Below are 9353 nucleotides of genomic sequence, written 5' to 3' on the forward strand. Positions count from 1 at the left end.
CCGCAGGTGTACATGACAGCACGAGCGCAAGGAGTGCAGCAAGAGAACAAAAGCTCGTGAATCTGGACCAATCACGCTCCAGCAAAACAGAGCGACTGGACGACACGGATGGTCCATCAATATCATTACTGAGTAAATGTAAGTGGGCAAACAGATTTTGTCCTGTTTATAAACATCTTAAACGTGACATTAAATGAATAAAGCACGGATAACTATCATGTAGGCTATAATTTAATACTAGTATGAGGGGAAAAGTTTCCCCACTAGAGAGCGCGCAGAGAACACTGCACACGTGCACTCTTGGCAATTTGAAAGACCCTGCATTAGTTTTATATATTATATTTTTCTTTCTTTCTTTCTATATAAGTTGTGAGTGACTGAATTTGGATTCTTTATTCAAAACTGACATTTATACAGTGTGGATTTGCTTCAACGTTAGAGGAGAACCAATAGCCTATTGTGTTTTGTCTACATGCACTTTTAATGCAGGTTCTTTTTTGGCATCTTTGGTTCCATGAAGAACCTTTAACATGAATTGAACCTTTCAAGTGCACAAAAGGTTCTTAAAATATTCTTCACACTAAGAAAAAAAACGACTCTTTTAAGAATTGTTCACTGAAAGGTTATTTGCAGAACAAACAATGATTCTTCCTTCTATGGCATCACTGTGAAACCCCCGTTTTTGTAACCTTTATTTTTTAAGAGTGTAAGATATAGATAGAAGACAGAACACGCTATGCCTCATTATTGTTTGTTAGGTACTGTTCAAGGCTACTTTTTGGACTTTTATGTTATCACATCTTGAGCAGGAGAAAGACCATGTCTCCATCATGTCCTTGTGTTATCTACAAGGCTGCATGTACATAGAAAAGTCCTTCATTTTAACATGATGCAAACCAGAAACAGGAAAACTTAAGCAAAGACAAGTTTTATTCTGAAACCTGGAGGGGAGAACTTCATGAATAAACACACAACTGTAGTCATTGCTATTTTGGCACAATGCCGATGGGTAATTGGTCAGGGGTAATTCAGCCTGCTAGAGGGGGGTATGTAAGAGGACTCTTGAGGGCCCCCGGCAGACTGTCTGACATGGAGCCCGAGCCAATGAGGATGTTTTTGGAGGAAGGGTCTCTATGTATGGAAATAAAAACTGCTTTGTTCTCCCGCACATAGCGACAGTATCCACTAAGGTCAGCTTCAATTCCCATATTTACAGAAGGAAAGTAATTTGGCGTACGAGGTTAATGAGTCCAAGACTGGCACTGAAGGAGAATTGTTGTGATGAATTATTATTAATGTGTGTGTGTGTGTGTGTGTTCCACCTTATTTCTTCATCCTGAGTAGACTAAACTTTCCCACAAAGACTTTAATACCCTTAACAAGGTCAAGATAGACATTGTTTACGCATATTTGTTAGCTAATAAATTTATCAGTTACCAACCACAACCTTCTTCACCCTTCGTGCCAACATCAAATGCCCTTCTTTCTACCCCCCTCTTGTATCTTTGAGCTCATTGGTTGTCATGATAAGTCCAAGTGTATTTTTAGCGTGCTATCCTTTCATAGGGGTGGACACAGGGAGAAAATAGATATAGACAGACCCCTGCAATAGAAAACAAAACTTGGATAAATCTGCCACTACCAACACTTCTGAAAGTGACAGAAGGTATGAGTTTCACAACTGCAAAAGGTAAGATAATTGCATTTCAAATGTATTTTGGAGCTTTTTAGAGATCATTTGAAGTATGTACTATGTCATTAAATGTTATTTTCTGGGTTTAAAGTGATGCAACAAGCAGGACGATGTATATTGTGGTTCAGATGTTTTATTTTCCTCTCATTTGCATGGATGAAGCTCAAACTGATCAACAACCAATCACAACAAAAACCAGCAACCGAGGCCTCCAATCAGAAGAAACTGCCACCGACTCAAACAATGACACGCAGAAACAAAACTTTGATTTGAAAGTTGAAAATGGTGTGGTGAAATACAAACTTCAAAATGTATCTGGAAGCCATGAGAACAGCATGAGGGATGAGAACAGCACCAAAGTCTGTTTAACTAATAAGAGCAACCGAGGAGGTTCACAGTCAGTGGAGCAAAATGACCCAAAGCCCTTAACCATTGTACCGATACAAGAAAATGCGGTTTCACATAAGGTGCTATTAGAGAACTTTGAAGGGAAGTTATGTGAGGAACAAAGGCCGAGCACAAAGCGCCAACTGTCCGCCGAGAGCGCGGCGAAGTCAGTGAGTGTAAGAAAGAGGAGCACTGTGAAAAAGAGCCAAGAGGAGATTGTGAAACCCCTCTCAGTTGCCAGCCCTGGCACGCAATCTGGGAGACCTTATCTACCTGCAGTCTCCTCCTCCCAGAGGAAACCCAGAAAATTGCTGCTCTCCAGCACTGATATTTTCAACAAAGTAGACACATTCTCAATAAAGAAAGGAAAAGAGGTAACAGACAACACACAAGTCTTTGTCCTCTTTGTTCTCATAAACAATAGATTTAGGCATGAATATGTGTTTTTCAGTTGAGGGAGCTGGAAGTATTTGATGCTCAGAAGATTGCGTGTGCAGTCACTGAGGGGAGCAGAAATGATCTGGAAAAACTCAGGGCCATATGGATCTGGCTATGCCATAATATTGGTAATTGCACATGCAAAAAATGCATCATGCACTGTAAAAAACTAAGTATTGGAGTATGTTTTAGAGCAACAAAATATTTCAGTTTTCAAAGTTTTACTTTTAATTTAGCTAGCAATTTCTGAGTGAAAAATGGTTTCTTTCTACTAATCTTTTTGTTTGTTTCACTTTTAACTCTTTTTATTAATGTACTTCCTCGTGCAAATTGTCTTATGCATTGGTGTTTGTAGAGTATGATTTAGAGGGATACCTTGGTATTTCTCAGAAGATTTGCTCATCTGATGAGGTCATCAGGAAGGGAAAGGGTGTATGTAGTGGATACTCCAGTCTCTGCGTGGAAATGTGCAGGTAAATGGCCGCAGGTACAGTATGTACATACACACATCATGCCAGTAGAATGCGGCTCTGAACTTTCTCTTTTTCTCTAGGGAGCTGGGCATTGAGTGTGTGGGGGTGAGTGGGTACAGCAAAGGCATTGGATACAAGGCCAGGCACGGTTTAGCTGAGAAGCGTTCCGATCATGAGTGGAATGCTGTCTTCGTGGGGGGTCAGTGGTGGCCGCTTGATGCTTGCTGGGGCGCTGGCACTGTGGATATGAAAAGCAAAACATTTGTGAAGAGGTCAGGCTCCTCAGAGTGTCAGTTATACATATCATACAGTACACCCATACTGACAAATCATAAGTAGTTTTTACAAACACCATTGTTTGTGTATATTCTACAGCATGTAAGTGTTGGGTTCCTGGGAGAGAGAAAAAAATCTCTCAGAAAGAAATATATTTAAAAGCTTAGTTTTATGATCAAAGTTCTCTAGTTTTTATTTTGGGAAGGAAAATTGAATTCAATGCAATACAATAACATTGCTTCAATCTAGTAAATGTTCCTACTAACCTTCAACAGTTATTTTTACATTTACTTGATAGAAATCAGCAAAGATTTCGCAGCGAAAAGACGTGTATCATGACCATAAGACTGATGTTTTTAGAATTGGACTAAAAGCCTTTTTACTAGCTAAAAAGTATAAACTATCAATCTGATGGCAGAAGGCATAAAGTAGATTGTGCACAACAGGTTTTTTTTTTTTTTTTTTGCAGCAAAGATGATAATTTAGAGGCCTTAGAAATGATCTCGTATCAAATATAATACAGTAGGCTTTATAGGGTTAATTAATTCTGATATTATTAATCAATGGTATATCATTCTGTTGAAACCATCAGTCTGTGTTATTACAACATGATTTAAAACAAATTTTACTTATGAGCCAGTGAATTACACTACAAATATATCCCCCTGAAAAGAACGACCCACCAAAAAAGAATTGCAGAAAAAAAAAAATCAGCAATTTGAGACAGAAAAAAACACAAGACTGCAACCACCCATTCCCATGAAGCATTGTGAATGACTTAAACAAGTCGGTCTCCTAACTCAAAACTTTTTATTTTTTGAATATTCTGCAATAAACTGAAAATGTATTTCTATACTTCTAACTCATGACTATGAATCAAGTTTTATATTGTACTTTGTATTTGATTATATCAAGTTTGTAATTGATCAAAAAATGATCTGGTTGATTTGGTTTAGCAGATATATGCGAATTTACAGTCTCTCTTCTGAGAAAATAGGATGCAGAATATTGAGGACACATACTGCAATGAAAAACAACTGCAATAATAAGTATTGATGTCGGTCTCTTTCAGGTATGATGACTTTTATTTCCTGACTGAACCCAGTGAGTTCATAAACTCACATTTCCCTGATGACGAGACCTGGCAACTACTCACCACACCCATCTCTATGGAAGAGTTTGAAATGAGGCCCTTGAACACCTCAGCATTTTATCAGTTTGGATTGACTCTCACACAACCTACACAGTACAAAACTATCACAGGTATCATAACATACACTACCAATGCAACTACACACATGCATAATAGAAAAATTCAGAAACTCAAAAGGGAAGATTAGTGAAGCACACACACTGTTACACTGCAATGAGATAATAGGCGGCTGCTGGCATCAGCTTGTGTTGAGAAGCTAGAAAGTAGTTTAGACTGTTTGCTGCAGAGATTAGACCATCTCATGAGAAAAAAACGTTATTGTGACTAAAACTTACTGAATACTTTCTATGGCATGCACTGCAGCAAAAGCAGACAAGAATATTAAATAAATAGTGGTACCAAGAATAACTGCATACACACTGAAGCTATGCAGTGTCACTCCTGGAAAACCCAGGGTCTCAAGATGAATTTTTTAACTTGACACAGTTCCTTAAAAACGTCATATTATTTCTTCTCTGCTGACGTGTTTACTGGTGTGAGGGCGGGACAACCTGTCACTCACATGAGATCACAGCAATAGCAAACCACAATGATCCAATCAATTCCTGATGGACAAAATCAAGTCCCACCCTACATTTTTTCTTGTTCGAGAAGCCGACAGATGGACCAATATCTAAGTCCAGGCACTACTCAACCTTTACGCTATGGAGTTGATGTTGAATGGCATGCTTAAAGGCCCACTGAAGTGCCTTGAAACACGCAGCATTATTAAATGTGTTGATGTAATTTCCACTGAAACAGGAAGACATTTTGAACAGCTCTTCCCCTTTTTTTAAAATAGCGCTTGGTTTATATCACAGACAGCTTGGCTAGAGCTTGGTAAAGCCACAGTTTCCTCCTAATCTGTAACAGTTTCTCCATTTCGTTTTAAAATATAGCATTCTGTGCAGAATTCAAATGCATCCAAGTCCGATACATTTTCTGGTCTGCGCTGACTCACGCATGATCCGCTCTGTGCTATTGTGTCTCTGGACCGGAGCAGACTGTGTGCACGCTGCAGCGGTTCACGTGACACCAACATGAAACCAGACTTCATTCACCCCAATGGAGGTGACACTTTGGGATTCACCCCAAAGTGTCTCCCTATCCCCTATGTAGTGTACTATATGCCATTCACCATGTAGAAAATAGTAAATGTGTGAACAAGTGACCGATTATAACTGTAGCTTCAGCGTCTATTTATCATGTAGGGGGCGGAGCTTCAGATTCTAGAGAGCATTTGATTGGACAGAAAATCTGATGATTTGTTTTTCAATTGGTTTTCCACAGACGATGGGGAAGCAATTGTGTCGGTGAGATCCTCTAGACCATTGACCTTTTCGTATGAGTTGAGGCAGCAGGATCCCGAGACAGGAACTCTAAAGCAGGAGGAGGTTGACAGCTCCTGTGGTCTCTTGTCAGTTACTCAACAAGGGATGAAGCTGCGATTACTGCCCCCAGAGCCTGGGGCCTACGAGGTGAAGCTGTTTGCCCGACGGGAGGGTGAACCTGGTGTTCTGCGGTGGGTTTGCTCTCTTGAGCTGGAGTGCCCGAGTATCCAGAAGAGACAGGCCCTTCCTGATAACCCTTACCTGAACTGGGGCCTGGCGGCGGGGTCATCGGCTCTAGGTGTCAAGGGTTGCAGCATCGCAGGAGGAGAGGCTGTGGAGGTGGGTGAGGGTGGCGAGTGCAAGGTGATCCTACACACAACACGACCTCTGATGATGGTGTGTGAACTCGCGCACCACGAGCTTGACGCCGCTACGGCCAAGCGTTGCCTTGCATTGCAAATCACAGCAGAGCAGCTGGTGTGCAACGTCATGTGCCCGTACAAAGGATTTTACCGGCTGTCCGTATTTGTGCGGGATTACGATAGTGGAAGTGGGACTTTTCAAAACGCTGGGAACTACCTGCTGCACTGTCAAAGTCAAGGGTTGAATCCAAATGTTCTGTATCCTGCAGACCTTGGCTTGTGGTGTGGTCCCGGGATGCGCACTCAAGAAGCCGGACTGTCCCATTTCAGCCACACGGGGGCGATAGTGAATGCACCACAGGGGCGGTGCAACATCACCTTCCATTGTGCCACACCAGACCTGCAAATACACGCGGTCCTCTGCGCTGAGCTCCACGAGGAGGCCCATTTTCCTCTGTCCCGATATGTACTCCTGACATTTACAGAAACTAAGGTAACTGTGAGTGTGTGCGCACCCAGAGCGGGAGTTTATCGTCTTGCTCTTTATGGACGGAAACCCCCTGAGCAGGACTACATGTCGCTGTGTGACTTTATAATCAGGAGTGTGTGTGAAAAGCCCGGAGATCCATTCCCCGGTGTATATTCAGCGTGGGGAAGAGGGTGTGTGTTGCTGGAGCCCCGCACAGGTGTGCTGGGTCCACAAAGATCAGTGAGTTTTCGCGTGCGGGTATCAGGTGCTCAAAGAGTGTGTGTCGTGGGGGAGAAACGAACGGATCTGAAGATGAACAAGAGCAGAGTTTGGGAAGGTGAGGCAGTCACAGGAAATGCCACACAACTCAAGCTGGCTGCTGTCATTAAAGAAAGCAATGACATGCATGTTCTCATGACCTTTGATGTTCTTAACCTGGAGAATGAACTGTGAACAGAGCATACTTTTATCTAGAGGACACAAGGGCTATGGTCACACTGCAGTTCAAGTGACTGATTTTTACCCCCTCATCACATGTATTACATTTTTGGATAAAAGTGTGAACCTTGATGAACTGGATGATGAAATTCGCTTTCATTTGTGAAAATAAATCGGATATATATCTGTTTGAGAACAGTACAACAACAACAACAACAACAACAATTCATAGAAATATGAAAACATAAGAAATTAACAAGAAGCTAAACTGTGTAAGATAGATTACATATTTAAATGTACAGTAGCCTATTTTTTTCCCATTAAAATTAATTAGATTTATGCCTGAAAGATGAAAACAACTTTGTTGTTAGGGTAAGAAGAATGAATAAACTTAACTCAATACATGAACATATTTTATAATGTTTTTTTTGTTTTGTTTTTTTAATTTTCTATTTAAGAATTATATTTAATTCTTATTATAGCTTGATGTAATATCTGGAAATCTCGAATCTGGAAATAATCAACAATATTAATGCAATAATTATGCTTTAAATTGGTCAAAACTGACAGAAAATACTTTTACTACATTGTTACAAAAAAAGTATACAATAAATAAATGCTGTTCTTTTGAACTTTCCAATCAAAGAATCCTTAAAAAAATGTATCACAGTTTGAGACAAAAATTGAAAGCAGCACAACCATTTGCAACATTGATAATAATATGAAATGTTACTTAAGAAACAAATCAGAATATTTGAAAGATTTCTGAAGGATCATGCGACACTGAAGACTCAAGTAATGTTGCTGAAAATTCAGCTTTGCCATCCCAAGAATAAATTACATTTTAAAATATAATACATTGAAATATTATTTCACAATATTACAGTTTTTACTTTATTAAAAAAAAGAAAGAAAGAAATATTTCACAATATTACAGTTTTTACTTTATTAAAAAAATAATAATAATAATAATCTTACCGACCACAAATTTTTAAACTGCGGTCTATATCACATTTGATAATAATTGGAATTGGGGGCTTTGGCTTGCAGTGTGAACGTAGCCTAAAATAGGGGAAAGAATATGCAAAAGCATACGTTAGAAACATCTTCAGGTCAAAGCGTGATAATGGTCACTCATATTTTGAATAAGCTGTTTCTTAATGACATTTATGTCACTCTCTGTGTCACAATGCAAATATAGCATTCACACACACACACACAGTCTATATCTCACCTGCCTCTTACAGGGACATAAAGTGATTCTCTGATTAAAGCAGATTAAAGGGCACTCTGGCCTCAGTGTGTGTCCAACAAAAGGGACAATTATTGTCCATCCTATTCATCAATCCCTGACAGTGATCAAAAGGACAGAGATGACCAAACACCTGCCATGTTCAGTGTAGCTTGAACATGATGATGCATGACGCTAGCAACAGCAAGGTCATGGGTTTGATTCCCAAGGAATGCATGACTTTTTACAGCTTGAAGTCAGTATCTGCCAATTGCGTAAATCTTAAATTGTATTCATGTATATATTTATGCAACAAAGATTTAAACTTGCTTTAAAAATAAAAAGCTTTGAAATGCTATAAATGTAAAAATATATTTTACTCTAAACAGATGGTTTGATGTACGTTCTGCCAACATCCCAAATGTGTGTCTGGATCAAGCACCCAGTGCCAAAATCTCTCTTTACCCCACTATGAGGAGCCATGGGATATAAACAGGCCTTAGTAGGGTATGCATGATGCAGTCATAACAACCAGTGCATCAGAAATGAAACCTTGAACTCGTCCCACTGGCCAGTGAGAAACAATGGCTGCTATGTGTGCAAAGGGTGGGTACCGTCTCCAGGGAGAGACGAAGGGAGCCTGATGTAAGTTGAAAGAAATGTGGGTATTGTATCTGCAAGAGGGTGAGCGCATTGTTTTGAACCCACCTGAGAGCAGAACGCAGGCTGTATATATGGCCAAGGTTGGGCTGGGACGTGTGTGTAGATCCTTGGGGTGCGTTAGAGCCACAGTGGGTTGAATACCATCATTTTGGAAGGTGGGGCAGGCAGGGACCCTAAGTGAAGGCCAGGAAAAGGATGTGTGTGGTAGGCTTCAATTTGACACATAAAAGTGTTTGATTACATATTACAGATACACATACAAGGTTATAAATAGCTTCTGTTGTTGCAGACCCCAGAGATTAGGGTTTAAGCAGGGTTTGGCATCCTTAAAGATGTTATCACCATGTGACAAATCCACTGCTGAGTTGATAACCTTACACTTCTCTTCCAGGCTGCTTTT

At 40.1% G+C, this 9353-nt stretch overlaps 1 protein-coding gene and 1 long non-coding RNA gene across 3 annotated transcripts; one reads left to right on the top strand and one right to left on the bottom strand.

The window, feature by feature from the left end:
- The first annotated feature begins 1 nt into the window (after position 1).
- On the top strand, positions 2-7958 carry ky (kyphoscoliosis peptidase). 2 transcript variants are annotated; one of them, XM_084093786.1, is made up of 8 exons: positions 2-138; positions 1567-1690; positions 1856-2454; positions 2532-2646; positions 2874-2991; positions 3072-3263; positions 4340-4530; positions 5750-7958. In XM_084093786.1, exons 2-8 carry the CDS (start codon positions 1669-1671, stop codon positions 7072-7074), a joined length of 2562 nt encoding a protein of 853 aa, XP_083949912.1. In that variant the 5' UTR covers positions 2-138; positions 1567-1668; the 3' UTR covers positions 7075-7958. The 2 variants fall into 2 exon arrangements, with proteins under 2 accessions (XP_083949912.1, XP_083949911.1); XM_084093785.1 differs by lacking the exon at positions 2-138 and having other exon boundaries at positions 1610-1690; positions 1785-2454.
- LOC311070106 lies at positions 3093-9344 on the bottom strand. Its single transcript, XR_014603618.1, has 3 exons — positions 9214-9344; positions 8999-9126; positions 3093-3229 (listed from the first exon to the last, which is right to left on the bottom strand). It is a non-coding gene; the product is annotated as an uncharacterized lncRNA (long non-coding RNA).
- Positions 9345-9353: the final 9 nt, after the last annotated feature.

The sequence above is a fragment of the Abramis brama genome, assembly GCF_963993115.1.
Source record: "Abramis brama genome assembly, chromosome: 19".
Lineage (NCBI taxonomy): Eukaryota > Metazoa > Chordata > Actinopteri > Cypriniformes > Leuciscidae > Abramis > Abramis brama.